Raw genomic sequence first — 19,440 nt, 5'->3', positions numbered from 1 at the left:
CAATTTTCCCCATTTCTTCCCCAGGTTCAACACAAAAAAGAGACTTTACGGCATGTCGGCGGTAGGCTATGGTTTTGCTGAAGCATACGTGCTGAGGGACCTCCACAAGAGGAAGCTGAAGATGGAAAAAGAAGAAAGAGCCAAGCTTGGCAGGCCGGAGTCGGAATCGGAAATGGCAAAGTCGTCAAGCGGTTGTTTCTTCTGCCCGGTGTTGAAAAAAGTCCATCCAACAATTATTCCAAGGACTCATTCAGCTGAAACTGAAGAAGTTAGAACTTTGAACCACAAAGATTAAGGAAACTGAAGAAAACAAGACACAGCTAAAGAACGAAGCCCCGGGGAAACACCAAGGCATATTGTAGCCAAGGTGTCTGCAATAAAGTTAGCTTCGAAACGCAAGCTGGAAGGAGACGGTGAAGTCCAGTTTTTTGTGTGCTGTACGAGAGCTTTCCGTAATTCCTACTTAATTTGTTTATTAGTCTATGATGAAATTGTTATTGTTGGCCTGAAACGCTTTTGTTAGTGATGCTGCAATAAAACACACGAATGGCCCGCCAGCTATTTCCACGAAAACCCTACAAACCCTACAAATTCACATTCGTTAGTGGCACATCCTCCGTGCACACCTCCGTATCGAACTATAAAACGTTTGTCTAGACGCTCCTTAAATATGGTTAGAGGAAGTTTGTGATCAATAACAAAATCACCATTATTACTACTAGTGTACTGCTATGGTCGTTGAACGGACCGAAACCAATATAAAGAAGCTCGTCGTTGTCTCCTGGAAAATATGGCACGCCATTGAATGCAACGGAGAGCTCCCCAAGTTCATCAAAATCAAAGACCTCCACGCTTAATTTGAAGGAATCACATTTCTCACCATTCCCAGATTCATAGGGAGGAAGAATTCTCAACACCTTGCAACTACACTCGGCATCACGTTGGTTGTCATGTCCTTTCCAATTGTTTTTCTTACGGTTATGGTATTCGCGATGATAATCCTCGCTTGCCCAGCACAAAACCAAGTAATTATGCGTTGCAACCACAACAAGCTCTTCTATCAAATTGTGGAAGCTCATAATTCTTTTGAACACTTGGAGCTAGTAGCTTGGATGCCCACAGCATTTTAGGAGGGAATTCCTCCCCTGTTTGGTTTATTAGGGTGCGTGCCTTGGGAGCATTCTTATAGCTTTGGATATGTACAAAACGACCAATAAAATAAGAATCGGCGATTAGAGTGCGCCATCATTGGACACAGACTTGCATTGGAAAACAAATTTTAGCGTGGAAGTCGCCAAAGGATTTCAACCAATACAACATCAGCCAAAATTTAACCTCGTTCGTGGAGAGGCAAACCAAGCAGCACACAGGCTTGCTCGTGCAGGACTTGGACAGCAACAGGAGGTGTCGTGTATGGTTCGAGGGACCACCGGATTTAATCACAGATATTTTGTTTGAGGATAGCTCCATTCGGTTTGCATTGCTATTTGATTGCATTTTCTTTGAGGATAGTTAACTTTTCAAGTTGCTTGTGCTCTTTTTCCTTTCAACTGAGTTGAAGCCTCTGACAAGATTTTTATCGAGGCCCATTTACGCATTCCCTTTTGAATATATTGCAAACAAAAACAAACACTTGATTAATTTTCAAACTTTTCAAAATAATGTGTAGTGCTCTTGCTCAAGTGTATGTGCTCAAACTTTTCAAAATTTTCAAACACAAGAAGAAGCTCAAGATGGAAGAAGAAGAAAGAGGCAAGTCAAAATCCAAGAATACTGAAATGGTGCCAGCCTAAAGGTTGTTTCTTGTGCGCGTTGAAGAAAGTCCGTCCGAGCAATGTTCAAAGAGTTCGTTCAGCTGCAATGGCAGAAGTTGGAAAAAGTTTGATCAATCGTACTCCATCCGAGCAATTTTCAGAGGTTTAATACTGTAATTTGGTATGCTACCAGGTAATTGTTTTTCCTATTTACTTCTTTACTGTATTTTAGCAGAAAAAAAAATTGTTACAGTAAAGTTTGAAATTGTTATATTCCTAAAAGCCGTTGAATGACCATCTAAGTGTACAGTTTCGAATTTTCTGCAGAACAAGTGGTTTGGAAATTGCTTGGATGGATTTTTCTTAACACCAGAAAGAAACAACCTAGATTTTACCACTTTGGATTCAGCCGTGCCGAGCTTGGCTCTTTCTTGTTTTTCCAACTTCAGCTTCTTCCAATGGAGGTCTCTCGGCACATATGCTTCAGCTAGATCATAACCTACAGCGGACACATCCGGAATTTAATATTTTTGAATCAACAGAAAGTTTCGCATAAAAAGTATAAGAGCAAAAACTGGAAACCAATCAGAAACCACTCACAGACAAAGTTAGAAGACTTGACGAAAAAGATAAAGCAAAAAAAAAAAAAAAAACAGGATCAAGAAGACTCTGTCGTGAACAGCATTCCAAAAGGGACATTTGTCACTTAATTTGATATATATTTGCATCAACTTACACTAAGGAATGCAAAGACGATATTCAAATTAAATTACTCTAACAAAGAAACTTACCCAGACAGAAACAAGACAGCTTGCCACAGGCCATCAAAAGAGGGTTGTCCAAGGGAGCAGCCAAAACACCCAAAATTAGCTTGGAGGATAGGGAAGGCCGTCCTTGAGCAAAAACCAGGGAAATTGGTGGTCTATCGACCCAACTTTGACGTTCCACAATCCTCAAAGCAAGCAAGGCAACATGGTGAGACTCACCATTTGCCTCGTGAGTAGACCACTTCCAATGTAGGTCTTCAAAATTGATCTTCGATCTTATTTCCAACAAGAGTGGATAGATTTCCCAAGCACCCTTTTCTATGTCACCCTTCAAGCACTTAATCGAAGCACTCTCCACCATCACTTTTGTGAAGCCTAAGCCTGCAGCTAGATCCAATCCTTTAATAACCGCAGCTCTTTCAGCCATAAGAGCAGAGGAACACTTGTAGAACAGCCAAAGCACCTCTGAATGTGTCTAACCTGTCATGAATAACAATCCCCAGCCCCGCCTCCAATGAAGAAGTACAACAGGCCCCTTCAGTGATCACCTTAACAAAATTATGAATTGGAGGGCACCATACCTCATTGGCAAGGTCAAAATGAGAAGCTCCTGGACTCTTATATAGTTTAGCCTTCCAGATATCCCAACAGGTGATACCTGCAAGAGAAAGAAAGGTGTCGAGATTTTCTCCCTTTGTCCACCTAGAAATTTCGTATGAAAACCAAAGGTCAAGAGATGAAACATCTTCATTAAGTCTCCTGTAATTTAGAGCAGTGCCAAACCAAATGCTTTTAACCCATGGGCATAAATTCCATGCAAATTGGACATAGGAAATTCATGGCGATATGTCTTCTAAACAGATTCTTTCATTGTAGGAAAAGCACTAAAAAGGCAAGCCACATGAAGTTCAGAATATGGGGGGTGGCTTTCATCTTCCAAATGGTGCTATCAACAATGTGCGAATGGAGGTGGGCAGGGAACTGAAGCATTTCTGATCTTTTGTCTTTGAAGCCAGTGATAGCCTGATCTTATGGAATAGATACCATTCACCTTCCAAGGCCAAATTAAACGATCACCACCAGTAGCAGAACCTATGGGAAGAAGTAGGATTTTATCACCTCTTGAGAAACAAAGGGGCACAAGAAAATCTGTCCACCACACTCTACTCTCTCTGTCCATAATGTCTGCCACTTCCCTTGGAGTTGAGGGAGAAAGGGCTGTTGTTGTGTTCCTCCTCAACCTGACATTGCTCCATAGTACTCCTCCTTCAGTTCCATTCCAAATGTGTTGTCATTTGAAACGACACAGAGTTCGACTTTACTCTGGTACTTCCGTGTTCATCTGTCAAGTGCAACACAACCTCTACCAAGAAAAAATAACCATACACAGAACAACATTCAAGCCAGAAGACCAGCGGGTGCCATCTAGCAGTTCTCATCAGCACCGATGAGGAACAATTAATGGATGCCAGTTTAGCACTCGAAGCCTCCTCTTCATCCTCACCCCTCCTCAAATGATTACATCAGTTTCCATGCAGCTTTTTGCAATTTTGAGGTTGTAATGGAATTACATCCTGAGACCAGCGAAACATGAACCTTTCTTTGAAGTCCGTTTAAGCAATCTTCCCCTGCTTCAGTTTCTTCTTCTACATTGCTTTCTATACTTGGATCAGACCTTCGTATTGCTGCCCTGTCTTCATTTTATTCACTTGAATATGGCAAGGAGATGGATTCACAGCCAAACAAATACTCATTAACTAGTTTTTCCCCTTCCAAACTAACCCTATTTCTTCACGCTGATGAATATCATGAGCACTCCCTGCTCTTTCCAAGTGCACACCGACAATTATCTTGAAGCCACCTTTCACATTAAGCTTGTCGTTTGATAGATGTCCCGGCCAAAATTAGTCTTATGGGAAGCAACCATGGTCACTTGCATTGCACAGATGATAAATTCCCTCTGCTAGGTACAATTCACAGCATGAAATGTGAAGATAATCATCAGATTGGGAGTTATCTTATCAGACGAGTAAATGATGCACACAGTCAGCGCCTTCAAATCACAACCAAAACCTGGCGGCACAACTAATTCATCCTTATGGTCGACCGCCCTAAACCATGAAGGAAAACATTTCCGTGATTAAAAAAGGCAAACATTTCCGCTCACACATTTCTAATACACGTGGAGCAACATTTCTAATACACATGACAGAAGCTCCGGTTAGAAGATGTGATTACGAGATAGAGGTTCAGGGCCAAAGGAGTAGAGGAAGACCTAGGAAAACTTTGAAAGAGACTCTAAGAAAAGACTTGGAGTACTTGAATCTAACAGAAGACGTGGCACAGAACCGAGCGCAATGGCATTCTAGGATTCATACAGCCGACTCCCCTTAGTGGATAAGGCTTTGTTGCTGTTGTTGTATTTATGTGCAAATAAAGGAGAGGGAGGGAGAGAGAGAGACGGGAGCTGCAGGATTATTTCCTTACAAGCAGCAGTGAGATTGGTGCACCCTTCCATATGAATCCTTGTCATGATCTTTGACAACTTATCCAAGCCCGGAATCTCAGTGAGTTTGGGGGAGTGATTCAGATGCAATTCCCTCATACTCGACAGATCTGAAAAATCTGGCATTTTTTCCAACGCAATGCACTCATCTGCCTCCAGGATTTCCAATTTTTTTGGTAAATCTGGGATCACCCGAAGGTTTGTACAATTATTCAATTGTAAAGTTTGAAGCTTGGAAAGGCCGCTGAGGTTAGGTAGCCCATAAAAACAATTGCCTCTTATGTCTAAAACGTCTAAAGAAGATAGACCCCCAAGATCCTTAGGAAGTGCATCATCTCTTAGATTGCAGTTCGCAAGGGATAAATACTTAAGGTTCTTCAGTTGTACTATGGAAGGGTGAACCTCGGAAAAACTCTGGCAGTCATTAAGTAACAGTTTCTCGAGATTTGGGAGTTTTGAAAAGTTTGGTGATCTTTTCAGGTGATGGCAATACCCAAGATTAAGAAACTTCAACTTCTCAAGCCGCTGTCAGATAAAAGGAAAACATAAATCAAAATACAAATATAAGTGAGAGAGCATGATGTTATGACTTACAAAAAAATAAAATAAAAAATCAGTGATTTGGTTGAGAGTATACTATACCATGTTGGAATCATTCCAAACTTGTATTTTGCTATGACTCAGGTCGACATCAACTAGGTATTTAGTAAAATCATTTGGTATGACCCTTTGAGGAAACTCAGGCCAGCACAACCATCTTAACTTTTTGGAAATATGTTCGCAGTTTCCTTTGAACTTTACTCCTTTGAGTTTGAGCAACCTGAGTCTCTGCATCTCTTTAAATGCTTCTGTACTGAAGTTAGCCTTGTCAGGTTCTTGCAAATCTAACACGAGTCCTTCAACGAACTCTGTTCCCTTTTAAAAGAAAACAAATAATAAGGAAATAAGAAAGGATGAATGTAACTAATTAAGAAAAGGGTTATTTGCATAATTTATAAGTATACAGCAAAGCCATATAGTTGTATTTCGACTTCATCTCTCTTTCCATTCAACCTGTAGTTTCGTTCAAATCAATGCATATCATAGTGTATATTGTTCAACATCCAGGGCCTACAATTCATTACAGTTGAGATATGTATAACATGCACTTGATATAATTTGACAGCGAATGTACTTACAGATTTGCTCCCCAATACGTCTTTTACATCTTCTTGATCCCACAATCTACAACGTTTTCCAAGGATGTTAGGGGATTTTGCACGTACGATTTGTCTGCCCATATCTCGAAGCAAATCATGCATTACCAGGTTGTTTCTTTCATCAACAGTTACAAGGCCTCGATCACGGAGTTCTCCGATTCCTATTTCTGGATCAAAGTTACAGCCATCCAATATTGCCATGACATGTTCCTTGTTCATTCCAATAAAGAAACAAGATATATCAAGGAATATATCCCTCACATCATCATCAATTAGCCCATCGTAGCTTATTTTAAGCTTTTCATGAATTGGCATATGAGGATGTCTTTTCAATTTACGCAATGCACTTCTCCATTCACTTTTGAGTTTCGTACATAAATAAGAACCTAATACTTCAAGTGCTAGTGGCAAACCTCCGCAGTAATCGACAACTTTGCTCGACAGTTCAAGATATTCTTCATCAGCAGGATAACTCTCCGTAAAGGCATGGCAACAAAAGAGCTTAAGAGCTTCTTCTTTATTCATTATTTGTGCGGTACATGTCTTATCCACTTCAAGTATCTTTAGCAAGTGTTCATCTCTTGTTATTATAATAATTCTACTCCCTGGACCAAACGTGTCACGATTTATAGCCAACTCATGTAATTGTTTCACACAATCTACGTCATCAATTATGACAAGCACCCTCATGAGGCCAAGTCTTCTTTCTATCTCCTTAGTCCCCTGATCGACACTACTTACCTCTACATTAGCTGGTTTCAAGATATCACTAAGAAGCTTGTTTTGCAATTTAACCATATCCCCTTCCCTCACTTTTGAAAGGAAACAGCTACCTTCAAACATTTGATGAACTCTGTGGAAAATGGCTTTTGCAACCGTTGTCTTGCCCGTCCCAACCATACCCAAAATTCCAATAATGCGAACATTATTTGATCCTCCGACATCTATCTCGTTACTGATAAGTTGCACGCGAGAATCTATTCCAATTTGATTCGTGGGTACATCTGGATATGTGTTGTTCAGCGACTTCAGTTTTCGAGTGATGTCGTCGACAACTTTCCTTATAAACTTTCCTTCGTACCTAGCAGTTAAAATACAAAATCAACAAAAGTAAGACTCACATATAACTGCAGGATTCAACTCAAGTAACAGTTTTTGGGATCGAATAAGATTTTAATTTTTAATTAAATACATTATTCAACTTCTAGCGAATTATGTTGTGTTTGAACCATAAATTTTCAAGCATGACCCTAGTAAATTAAGGGTGGTGTGCCTTAAAAAAGAAAGAGGAGCGTGGCAAATAAAAAAATCAAAATGAAGATCTCTACAATACACACGCAGGCTCTAGATGAGTTTGTCGTTTAAGTACTCCCTATCAGGATGGAGGAGTTATAGCTCTTCTCAACTACTCCACTTCACCATGAAATACGAAGTAACCAATGCTCACCTTTGGTCTATAGAAGGGGACAAGGCCAAGGAGAAGGAAAAAAAGGCACAGATGGCAGCAAAAACATTTGAGAGAGAGCAAAATACTGCAAAAGTTCATAGTGAGTTCAGAGAGAAAGAGCAACAGGGTTAGGTCGGAAAGTATGAAAATTTGAGTTGATTCAAAAAGGAAGACTTAGATGAAAAGCATGCCCTTTTGGCTAATGAAGATATTTGAGGTTTTCAAGTCCTTTTTGCTGCTCAAGTGCTCAGCCTAGAGCTCCCCTGGAAACCCCAAACCAAATGATTCCAAGAACTACGACTGGCTTGAACCCTCAAAAAGAGTATATAGGCAATCTAAGGCTCGACCTAGGTGCAGCCGCAAAATCAAACAAACCCCAAGTACAATTTATTCATATTGGAAACAAAGGGAGTTTCCTTTTTAATAAAGGATTGGAATTGATAGACACTTCGTCCTGATTTGGTAGTACTCAAAATAATAAAATCCTTCTACAAATTAACGTGGGTGAAGTTATGTCGAGTGAATTATTTGTTACGCTACAATTTTTGCTCAACATGTTGATCCATGCGAATGCAGTTAGCTCAATTCCCCACACTGATAGTTAGCTCAAAGCATTTGTAGAGTCTCAAACATATCAGGGTTTCTAAGCTTTGCATTACAATATGTGAAATGAAAGATTCTGAGCCCTACTTGAGAAGCCAACACATGACATTTCGCAAGCTGATCACAATCAAATATCGACTACATAGCGATCAATTATTGATTAGTTCAGCATTTGAAATTTAAAAAGTAGATTTTGCAAGGAATTAACAATTAAGTGATTACCCATCAGTGTTTCTAAGATTCCCACCAGCCAAATTTGCAGCTAGAGTGAAAGCCGATCTCCACCTCTGCACCGTATCGCCATCGAAGCACTCTTCATGCTTCTCAAATGCCGTGGCAAAACTACCAGTCTGATGCCTAACTTCGGAAGGATCAACATCGTAGAAAATAGGCAAAACAGTTTGACCCATTGTTGCTCTACATTCCACGATCTTCTCCAGCTCCTCAAGACACCATCTCGAATCCGCGTACCGCTTCGAGAAGACAACGACGGCGATCCTGGACCGTTTGATCGCTTCCACTAGCTCGTCTGTTATATTTTCCCCTCGTCGTAGTTCGTTCTCGTCGATGAAGACGTTGACCTTGTTGTCTTTTAATGTCCAGTAGAGGTTGTCGGTGAAGGTCTTGCGCGTGTCTTCACCTCTGAAGCTCAAGAACACGTCGTGCTTCCATTGTTTTGGGGAGGAGGAGGAGGCTGCGACGGCCGCCCTTGCATCCATTAAATCAATCCTATTCCGCCGGCGGAGGTTGTGTTTTTGGCCAATTGATGGGTAGAAAAATACACACCCAAATCAAGTCAACTCAGCTCGTTTTATTTGACTCGCTCACTGTCCACCAAACGGAAAAGAAACGTCCGTTTGCTTCACGAATTAAATTTCAATTTTTTTCTTTATCTTGTGGGAAATTTATAGCAATAGTCAACCAATTTTAACTAACTGAAATAATGATTTCTCAACTTCTTAATTGATTATAACGTGCAATTATGGTTTTTTTCATGAACTCTATTCGAATTCTATAAAAATGACTCATACGTTGGAAGAATCATTGCTACAATGTGTTAAAGTTGAGAGAACTCTAATTGGGTTAAAATTGATGAACTTTTTCTCTAATTGGGTTAAATTCGAGAACCATTCCTACAAACTTTTTTGATTTGATTTTTCATATTTACCCCTGATTTAGCCTCATGTGCAAGTATACTGGCATTTTAAACCCAATCTGTTAACCTGACCCAACCCTTTAAAATTAGTATTCGAGTGATTATTTAATGGGTCAGGTTGTTAACAGGTCATTTTGGGTCAACCCCGCGAAACCTGTTAACACCCGTTGTTGAGGGCTTTTGTGTAATTTCAGTAGTTATAATAGGAAGCCTTCAAACTTTATCTCTGCCACTTCAAGGAGGTCGCCGATATGCTCCAGGACTACATTCCCAAGTCAAATGGCAACAGACGACTCTTCCTCATCCTCCGGTGGTTCTAACACTTCGTCTCAGTTGCTTTCTCAAGAGCGAGTCAAGCTTCTTTCCTCCAACAGCAACAACTCGTCATCTGGCTTGCCGGATTGGGATCCTTCCTTCAAGTGCTTCTCTGTCTGAAACTTGAAGAAGAAGGTCATGGCAAGGCTCTGTCAAACGGCGAAAAGGATGGACAATGGAGGTAACTGTCAAAATGGATCGATTCCATTGGTTTTTCATATTGGGGATGGACATAAATGCACTGCCAACTATTGTAAATGAAATCTAAATGTGAGATCTTGTTTGTACGCGTAATTTGATTTGGAATGCAAAATTAAACAAAAAACGAAAACAAAAAAAATCTTAATGGATGTTAATGGATGAAACGGGGTCACCAATGAGTTTAACGGGTTGGATTCGGGGTGAGGGATTGGGTTTGGGTGACCCATTAACTTAACGGGTCAGGTTTTACCTGATCAAAAGCCAATAAACCGACTCGTTTCCAGGTCTATGTGCGAGGCACATGACTTATTTTGATAAAAAATTTAACTAAATTTTAACTGAGTTAACAAAAAGATGTATAAATGCATGTTTTAATGAGTTAAGAAATTAAAGTTCTAGGTAATAAGCTATTGCTCAAATTAAGTTAAAGGGTAAATTACACTTTCATACCTCAGGTTTGGGGTCTATTTCAATTCCTTACGACATCTTCAAAACATTTCACTTTCATACCTTAAGTACTATTTTATTTCAAAATAATACCTCCGTTACATTTTCCATCCCTTAATCCGTTAAATACCAACGTGGCTGCCACATATATGCCACACGGCTGCCAAATGTCTGCCACGTGGCAAAAATAATAATTTTTAAACCTAAATCTTCTAATTATAAATAATAATTTAAAAAAAAAAAGCTAAAATAAACACCCCACCCCCCCCCCCCCCCCCCGGTCAACCCCCCAAACCAAAACCTAGAAACCCAATAACCCCCCCAACACTCGCGTGACCCCCATCCCCCCCTGAAAACCAGAAACCCAGAAAAAATAACACACGCCTGCTCGTGACCCTCCCTGCGCACCCCCCCAACCCACGACCTTCCCTCCGTCCGCACCCACCCAACCCACAACCTTCCCTCCCTCCGCACCCACCTTCACACCAACCCTCTTCCCTTCTCTACCCCCCCCCTCCCCCCACTCTCCTCTACACACCCCCCCACTCCTTAAATCCACACCCATTCCACGAACCCGACAATGGTGAGACAGGATCTAGATTTTTTTTTTCTTCTGAGTTGCAGGTAAGGGGTCGGGGGAAGAAGATGAAGATGGGGGAGAAGATAAGGGAAGAATGGCCGGGGGGGGGGGGGGGGGGGAAGACGAACTGAAGGGTTTTTTTTATTTTATTTTATTTTTGGGTTGCAGGGAAAAAGATGAAGATAGGGAGATGGGTTTGGGGGTTGCGGGAAGAAAATAGGAGGTTGTAGGTAGGGGGTCGGGGGGAAGAAGGGGAAGATGGGGAAGAAAAGAGGGGAAGATTTTGGGGGGGGGGGGGGGGGAAGACGAACTGAAGGGTTTTTATTTATTTATTTATTTTTTTTCTGGGTTGCAGGGAAGAAGATGAAGATAAGGAGATGAATTTGGGGGTTGCGGGGAGAAGAGAGGAGGATGAGGGGGATAAGGTTTCAGGTTTTTTTTTTATTTTTATTTTATAATATTTAGAAGATTTAGGTTTAAAAAAAATTATTATTTTTGCCACATGGCAGATATTTGGCAGCCACATGGCATATATGTGGCATTCACAGCAGTATCTAACAGATCAATGGATGGAAAATGTAACAGAGGTATTATTTTGAAATAAAATAGTACTTAAGGTATGAAAGTGAAATGTTTTGAAGATGTTGTAAGGAATTGAAATAAACCTAAAACCTGAGATACGAAAGACTAATTTAACTAAGTTAAAAGTTGAACAATTTTCTTTTATTTTAATCCGTCGATCCAGTTTGACCCGCAAGTATAGATGCCTTGCTCCTCCCTGTCGGTCTCTCCGTCTCCTCCCTCCCTCTTTCTTTCTCCTTTTCTTCCTCCCTCCCACAAATTCTCTTCTCTATGCACCTTAAAGCTCACGTCTTTGCTCCAATTAACAAAAACCATGGATCCGACGTCGAAGTCCCCACCACCCGAATCCCGCTCCGGAGACCGGAACCCGGCTTCGAATGAGATCCGATTCAGAGGTGTCCGGAAGAGGCCTTGGGGACGCTACGCCGCCGAGATCAGAGATCCCTGGAAAAAAAGCCGCGTCTGGCTCGGGACCTTTGACAGCGCTGAAGAGGCAGCGCGCGCGTACGATAGCGCGGCGCGTAGTCTCCGCGGAGCCAAGGCGAAGACCAACTTTCCCGCCTCCGCTGAGAACCTGCTCGAGAGGCCGAGTGGTAGCAAAGGGACCTTTAACAGCGCTGAAGAGGCAGCGCGTGCGTACGACGTAGGGCCGCGTGGGTTGCGCGAAGTTAAGGCGACAGCCGACCTGAACCTCCCCGCCCCCTCTGATCACCAGCTCGAGAGGCCGAGTGGTAGCAAAAGGATCGTACAGGTGCAACAACAATTAACGGATACCAGTACCGTTACATCCCTCGGACCTCCCCCGCCTTCCTTCTCCGCCACCTCCACCACCACCTCCTCCTCGTCCTCCTCCTCATCCTCAATAGAAGATGAGATTTACGACGTATTCTTGAGCTTCAGCGGTGAAGACACACGCAAAACCTTCACGGACCACCTGTATTGGACATTGAAAGCCGCCAGAGTCGACGCCTTTATCGAAGAGAAGGAATCAACGAGAGGAGGGGAAGAAAAAGTATCAGAGAAAGTGAAGCAAGCAATCCAAGGGTCCAAGATGGCTGTGATCATCTTCTCAAGGAGGTATGCTGATTCCACCCGGTGTCTTGAGGAGTTGGTGGAGATCATGGAGTGCAAAAGAACGATACGGCTAATGGTTTTGCCAATATTCTACGACGTTGATCCTTCAGATGTGAAGAACCAATCTGGGATTTTTGCAGAGGCATTTGCGAAACACGAAGATCATAAGATAGAAAAAGTAGGGCGGTGGAGAAGGGCTGCTTCTGAAGCTGCAGACTTAGCCGGTGAGGTTTTTACAAAGACTGACGGGTAATTATTTACTTGTATGAATGTTTTTCATGAATTTTACAAAATTATCATCGGAATCCACGGTTTTGATTTGTAAGGAATTAAGGGTTTGGTTCAATTTAGTCTGGTTAATTTTGGGTTTTAACTACTAGGTATGAAGGAGTGTTTATCAGGAAAGTTATTGACGATATCACCGGAAAACTGAAGATGAAGAGCACATCCCTAGGCGGAGCCACCGGGCAATCTGTGCAAGAAATCAGGCTGTTCGGCGTGCCCCTGGTGGTCGATTCCGTGGGGAAGAGCGACAGTCGTAATGGATGATGCCGCGCCAAGGAAAAGCACAGGATATTCCTGCTAGGATTGCAGAAAGTTGGGAGAGGATATTGGAGAGAGGGATCTTGAGGAACTTCGTGAAGACTCGCACACCGCAACCACAATTGTGCCCGTGCTGCCGATATAGCTTCTTTGACATCACCGCCGATAATGTCCAATCGATGAAGAGCAAGTACATTATCAAGATAATACATCTCAGTAACATCCGTTGCCACCTCCCCAGCATCCGTGCCTTTGCAATCCTACTGGATTTTTTATGATGCCAAATTTAACACAATTTGACAGCTAGTTACGTACAGAGTTGTTCCTCAATACACTTTCTACATCTTCGTGAACCCGCAATCTGCTACCTCTTTCAGGATTGCCGAAGGATTCTGCACTCACGATTTCCCTGTCCATGTTTCAAATCATATCATGCATCATCAGATTGCCTTCTCTATCAAGATTTACAAGGCATAGTTTATTTGAATGGTCGTCACTTCGATGAAGAACAAGTACCGCGATCATTCAATATTTTGAGGATGTAGTCCTTGTTATTTCCAATTAAGAAACAACATATATCAAGGATTATTATCTTAAACTTTCCACATACATCCCAATGATGCTGTATTTTTAATGAACAGCTTCGTTTGAGAGTTCAAGATATCCTTCATTTCGACAACGATTTCCAAAGGTACTTGAATTTGTTGAATTATCTCAAAGTAATGAAAATACATGTCCTGCTATTGTCGAATACAATTCTATGGCTTCGATCAAGAGGTACCGCAGCAGCTGACAGTAAATAATTCATTGCTTTGCTTGCTTGTGTATAAACCATATTTTCAAATGCAAATAATCCTTTTCTTACTCAATTCCTTTCTTTATTTCTAACAGGGTGAAAAATATAAGGAGACTCCTACTGAACCTCTAGAGTGCCATCGTTGACAGTGGATGCACTTTATGCTCATACAGTAAGTTTGAAGTACATGGCATATTAAGAAACGGAGATTTCAGCTCCTCAAACCCAATTTGCTCTTTGGGTTTTAATCAATGTGTACCATTTTGCTGCTGCCACGGTCTCTCAAACAAAGTTTAATGACTTTTTATGCATTCTTCAATGGTTCTGTTAATATTCATTATCCAGCGATCGAGATGTCAAACAAACAAAGGATCAGCTGTGTTTGCTGGAAAAACTATGTCAAAAACTATCTGGCTTCAACTGATTTTGATGTAGTCAAGGTGTGTATATTTTGTGCTATTTCAGTTGTTTATTTTACTGGTTAAAAAAAAACTGCTTCCTTCTGAATGTTGGCCTCTTAACCACTGCACATTCTTCCTTGTGATATATGGAAGGGATGATGATAGGAGAATTTTAATTGAAAAATGGATTGCTCTTTGTTGTCGTTTAGTTTTTCTGTCCCAACGGTTTCTAATACATGAATTGTTCGAGTCCTTAGAAAGTTAACAAAATCGTAACACGTTATCTATATTTTTCTGTTGAATATAAACACAAGATTGCTCATCCTATGCGTTTACAACAGTTAGTAATTTTCCGTTCCTTGAAACTCTTTCTTTGGTTTCGTATGGTTCTTATTTAAATGAAAAATTTATGCTTTGCCGTCGATCTACAAATGTTGCTGATTGAACTTGTAATTAAGTAATCTGAGATTGAAGTCAATCAGTAATAACCTTGTATCATGTCATTGGTGCTAGAATGTTCCAGCTGCCTAATTAGCACGAAATCTCTCCTTTCATGTCCAATGATATTTGCGTTGCCAACTTCTGAATATCTTGACTTTCTTGAAACTAACTTATGCCACTTGTATTTCAGGTTCCTTGCCTTAAATCAGTTTAGTTTTCGCGTCTGTGCGCGCAGCTGATCCTCGATGCAGTTGTGAGGGTTGAGAAGAAGATGGCAGATTATTCCGGCTGCAATACGGTGCGTTGACGTGATTGAATATCTGATACGAAGGCAGATGGATGCATTGACATGTTTGAACAACCATATTGGTTGTGTTTGGTAGCTGAAAAATAAGTTGCTTTTTCTTAAAGCAGGGTCATAAAAAGCAGAAATTGAGAAGGTAGAAACAGCATGTGGTAGGCATTGTCTGGCATTACGAATTACACAGATAATCGCGATAGTCTTGTAACTCAAGTGGTTAAGACGTTTTACTACTACCATTTCAAGTCCTGTCTTCGATTCGTTACAACGAAATGCATCATTGTTATTATATTTTATTTTGGTTGCTTACTTTGGACAATTCACCAGCCTACTAATAACACACTTTTGTTTCGTTTACGCGCAAAATTGGGCCGTGAAGACTAAACTATAAACACACAATAACTAATTATTAGTCTAGCGATATTTCTCTTTTTAATATTTAGAAGTTGTGAATTTTGTTTTGTTTAATTTGTTGAGGAACAAATGAAATTCATTAAACCGAAGCATTACGAGATGCATCAATATCGTTACATGAAAAAACACTCTTAACCAAAGTGGCCATCTTCAACCCAAACTACATCAACAGCGCGACATTGCAAAATTGGCAAGTTCGTGAGATAAAAAAAAAAGGTGTCATAATTTATAATTGAACGCAGTTGTAGGTATATTTAACATGCATTTCTCTTTCTATCAGAGCCGTCATCAATGCTTGATTCACTTTGGTCGAAATCTTGATCAAGATTAATTGATTCATTATTTTGGTTCTCGTTTTGATTCTCCATTTTACCAACTACTGCAAACAACTAGAAAGGACCAAAATAATAGACCAAGTAATTAATTGGTTCATTATTTTGGTTCTCGTTTTGAGTCTCCATCTTACCAACTACTGTGAACAGCCAGAAACAAACCAAAATATATGAGCCCTGCACTGAAAAATAATATATTTGTAGTAGACAACAAAATTTATAATCCCAATTAACAATCAGTAGCTTCACTATATAATCTCAATTGACAATCAGTAGCTTCACGTGGTATTAAACTCGAGTCAGTTATCTCAAGAACAACTAAAAATGCAGGTTCAAATTTCAAATCCTGCCAACAGATTCCAACATTAAGTGACGGTAATGACTCAGTCTAATCATGTTAGTATTGAGAAATTCAAAGGGAAATAAACGGAAGCACTAGAAAGTGGTAGTTTAAGTATCACGAAACGGCTAAACCTGTTGTGTAATTCAACGAGAACAATCAACAAACAATACAAATGGTTAAATGGGTACCCGGTTGTACTCACGGGTAATACAAATGGTTAAATGCGTACCCGTTTGTACTCACGAGAACAATCAACAAACAATACAAATGGTAAATAGTTATACTGTATTTATTTAAACGGTTACTCAGAACCATAATCATTAAGTTTAAACGGCTGAACAACCGCTGTTACCTATACCCACAGGTATTTTTCCCATCCCTAACCACAAGGAAGAATGTATAAGAATGAGTTCTATCTATTTGTGACTTTTTGGACACGTTTGATTGATCAGACTAGGACATCCCATCCCTAACCACAAGGAAGAATATATAAGAATGAATTCTATCTATTTGTGACTTTTTGGAGACGTTTGATTGATCAGACTAGGACTATAATGAGTTCCACCAAGAAGGATTAGCGATAGTGAGATTCGAACCTAAACCTTGGTCTAGCGAAGAGAATGACCTTACCAACTCAACCAACCTTCGTTGTTTGTTGATGCAAGTTTTTTTATTTATGATCAATGAAGCTTTCATTAACAAAGGAAAAATGAACCAACCTAACTCAAACCAATTTATACAATTAGTCCAACCAAACTAAGGATTTGTTCGGAATTGCTTTTAAAATGATAGAAATTGCTTTTAAAGAAAATATTTTTAGGATTTAAAAACATTTAAATTATTTTCTGTAAGAAATACCAGTTATGTGTTTATTTCAAAAAACCCTTTAAGTGTTTTTCCATAGCACCCTTAAGGGGTCTTTTTATCTTTTTTTAATTAAAACAAATCATGAATGATAGTCTCCTCATATTGACTTTGCACATTAGGCAGTGGACCAGTGGCAATAATAATATTGATTACTATAAGATAGACTAATTAGAGCATCTCCAGCAGTTCTCCAATGCCCTTGCAATTGGGTTGAAAAAGAAGGTTCGGTGGAAACGGACGGGCAAATGGGCCAAGGGCTTTGTGCTTGCGCCCGCTGCATACAGAAATGGACCGAGCGGGGCCCGTCCACGTGCACACCCCAGAGTCAATTGCCACCTTGTTCCTCCAAGCTTATGCCGTTTCAACGGTAAAATGGAATTTTATTGGCCGTTGCCACGTGGTGCAATCTGGGGCATCTAATATAAAATTTTGAAATTCAATGGTCAAGATTATTCTAACAGTAAAAAGTTAAAAAATATACCGGCTAAACAATTCCCTAATTTTTTTTTTCTATATATACTCTACCGTCTTCTTTATTTCTTGTATTTGAAATATATTATAGAAATTAGATAATCATTTTATTACTGAAATTATATTTGCGAATATTGCCCTTGCTCTCGCCCTTCACAAACGGATGGACTTGCACAAAGACAATTATTATTTAAAGTGAATAATAAAAGCACTTTTATTATTCTTGCTCTTTATAAACGAATGCACTTACACAAAGATAATTACTGTTTAAAATGAGCTCTGAAGTGTATTAGGAAATAGTAGGGACCCAAGAAATCCCACTATCCCATCTCAAATCAAATTACATGCAATTTGGGATATGGCTATGACTTCTACTACAAAGTGCTATATTATTTAGGCAACTTGCAAAATTACAGATTTCAGAAAAATCGTATCAACATAAAAGGTGCCATAAAAAGTGCTCCAAATGCACGTGTTCCCTGAGCTATTCCTCTTCTTTCCCTTCACGTGACGTCACGTGATATCACACACCTCTTCCCCCATTTTTTTCTTCTTACAGCTGTCCTAAGTGAGGCTGTGTTCTGTCAAAAAAAAAAAAAAAAGTGAGGCTGTGACTGGGTTTTTTCCCTTTAAATATTTATTGCATGAAAAAGGTTTTTTTCATTTAAAATATTGGGGACAAATTTGTTTGGAAAATTACACCCAACATAAATAGTGAAACAATGTACATCATAAAAATCAGAACAGTAAGCAAATTCATTGTGAGAATGTGATATCGCGGATTAGTTTTAATATTGAACTTCAATTTTTTATGGTATCAGAGTATGTTGACTTACGTGTAAAAATTAACGGCCACATTTGCTCCACGTCATTCTGTTCATGTGTTAAGCTTGAAATTCGCTACATATAAAGTGACGTATGATAATATAAGTAAAAGAGTCCCACATTCTAACATTCATCATTTTAAAATCGTAACCCAATTCATTAGAGTCGATAACATATTAGCAGTATGATTCGATTCACAGAAAAATTTCGTGTCGCAACAGGACCCAACAGAACACAAGACTTCCACAATTTCGACAAGGATGCACCAAACCCATGTGCATGGTTTGCGGACACTTCATTGGTGGTGTGGTGGGGGTGACCCACCCCGCAGGACCAACCTAAATTCATTCGTGGACCTCAGAGTTCGGACAATAGTCATCATATGCTGGCGGCTGCCGCAGTGCTACACTTTTTTTTGCGTCTTGGCTACGTCCTGGCTAGTGTCCTTTTGTTTGCCACATGATCCTACTTTGTAATTTCCTGTAACTTGGACAACATCCAAACCCCACCACCCCGCGCCCCCTCCTCCTTAAATAGTCTACTTGCCATGAATTTTGATTGAGAGGTGGAAAGTCTGTCCTTTCATTTTCATACTCTTCTCATGTCATTTTGTTTGTGTGGTCACGGTTAAACCACATCAACATTTTATATTCTTATTACTTTTTATTTTATTATTTCTATAAAAAATTAATATAAAATATTAACGTGGCTTAACCGTGACCATACATCACAGGAAGGCATAAGAAAAGTATAGAAATGGGAGGGCAGACAATCCACCTCCTTTTAACATTGTGGATCGCAATTCTCAATTTGTTGTATGTGGATTAGGAGGAAGTGCACCAAAATTCATAACATCGACTCCAAAGGAGATGTCATATTTTAAGTGGAATGTCACGTAATCAAATTTAAAAATAGGATGAAGCTCTAACCGATATGTCAATCTGACCTACATTGACATATAAAAGGTGCTTCAAGTAATTCTTTATTTTATTTTATTAGATCTTGAAAATTTATTTTAATTGATTTCTTTCATAAAAATGAATTCTCCAAATATCATTTATAATAAATAAAAAAA

The 19,440-nt window shown here is 39.8% G+C and overlaps 2 protein-coding genes and 1 pseudogene across 6 annotated transcripts; 1 reads left to right on the top strand and 2 right to left on the bottom strand.

The window, feature by feature from the left end:
• Positions 1-534: 534 nt before the first annotated feature.
• On the bottom strand, positions 535-2,948 carry LOC148694668 (uncharacterized; annotated as a pseudogene).
• Positions 1,614-9,071, bottom strand: LOC137718123 (disease resistance protein Roq1). 2 transcript variants are annotated; one of them, XM_088698646.1, is made up of 6 exons: positions 8,499-9,071; positions 6,206-7,307; positions 5,670-5,942; positions 2,546-5,552; positions 2,150-2,253; positions 1,614-1,855 (listed from the first exon to the last, which is right to left on the bottom strand). In XM_088698646.1, exons 1-4 carry the CDS (start codon positions 8,993-8,995, stop codon positions 4,887-4,889), a joined length of 2,538 nt encoding a protein of 845 aa, XP_088554772.1. In that variant the 5' UTR covers positions 8,996-9,071; the 3' UTR covers positions 1,614-1,855; positions 2,150-2,253; positions 2,546-4,886. The 2 variants fall into 2 exon arrangements, with proteins under 2 accessions (XP_088554772.1, XP_068313729.2); XM_068457628.2 differs by lacking the exon at positions 1,614-1,855 and having other exon boundaries at positions 1,954-2,253.
• Positions 9,072-10,721: 1,650 nt separating this feature from the next.
• Positions 10,722-15,409, top strand: LOC137718441 (uncharacterized). Of its 4 annotated transcripts, none has more exons than XM_088698912.1 (5): positions 10,722-12,855; positions 13,012-13,865; positions 14,066-14,142; positions 14,316-14,410; positions 15,003-15,409. In XM_088698912.1, exons 1-2 carry the CDS (start codon positions 11,739-11,741, stop codon positions 13,062-13,064), a joined length of 1,170 nt encoding a protein of 389 aa, XP_088555038.1. In that variant the 5' UTR covers positions 10,722-11,738; the 3' UTR covers positions 13,065-13,865; positions 14,066-14,142; positions 14,316-14,410; positions 15,003-15,409. The 4 variants fall into 4 exon arrangements, with proteins under 4 accessions (XP_088555038.1, XP_068314095.2, XP_068314093.2 ...); XM_068457992.2 differs by having other exon boundaries at positions 11,639-12,880; XM_068457994.2 differs by having other exon boundaries at positions 14,066-14,410.
• The last annotated feature ends 4,031 nt before the right edge of the window (positions 15,410-19,440 follow it).

The sequence above is a fragment of the Pyrus communis genome, chromosome 8, assembly GCF_041283825.1.
Source record: "Pyrus communis isolate YQ-2024b chromosome 8, ASM4128382v1, whole genome shotgun sequence".
In the NCBI taxonomy this organism is placed as follows: domain Eukaryota; kingdom Viridiplantae; phylum Streptophyta; class Magnoliopsida; order Rosales; family Rosaceae; genus Pyrus; species Pyrus communis.
This window is presented reverse-complemented; position numbering and strand designations above follow the sequence as displayed.

What these genes read in the sequence shown, in the direction of transcription:
- LOC137718123 (XM_088698646.1), bottom strand. Translation starts at nt 8,995, where the DNA reads ATGGATGCAAGGGCGGCCGTCGCAGCCTCCTCCTCCTCCCCAAAACAA. An exon ending in ACGTATTGGGGAGCAAATCT is followed by an intron (nt 5,943 to 6,205) that starts GTAAGTACATTC and finishes TTCTTTTAAAAG; the next exon opens with GGAACAGAGTTCGTTGAAGG. An exon ending in TTTGGAATGATTCCAACATG is followed by an intron (nt 5,553 to 5,669) that starts GTATAGTATACT and finishes TTTATCTGACAG; the next exon opens with CGGCTTGAGAAGTTGAAGTT.
- LOC137718441 (XM_068457992.2), top strand. Translation starts at nt 11,739, where the DNA reads ATGCCTTGCTCCTCCCTGTCGGTCTCTCCGTCTCCTCCCTCCCTCTTT. An exon ending in GTTTTTACAAAGACTGACGG is followed by an intron (nt 12,881 to 13,011) that starts GTAATTATTTAC and finishes TTTAACTACTAG; the next exon opens with GTATGAAGGAGTGTTTATCA.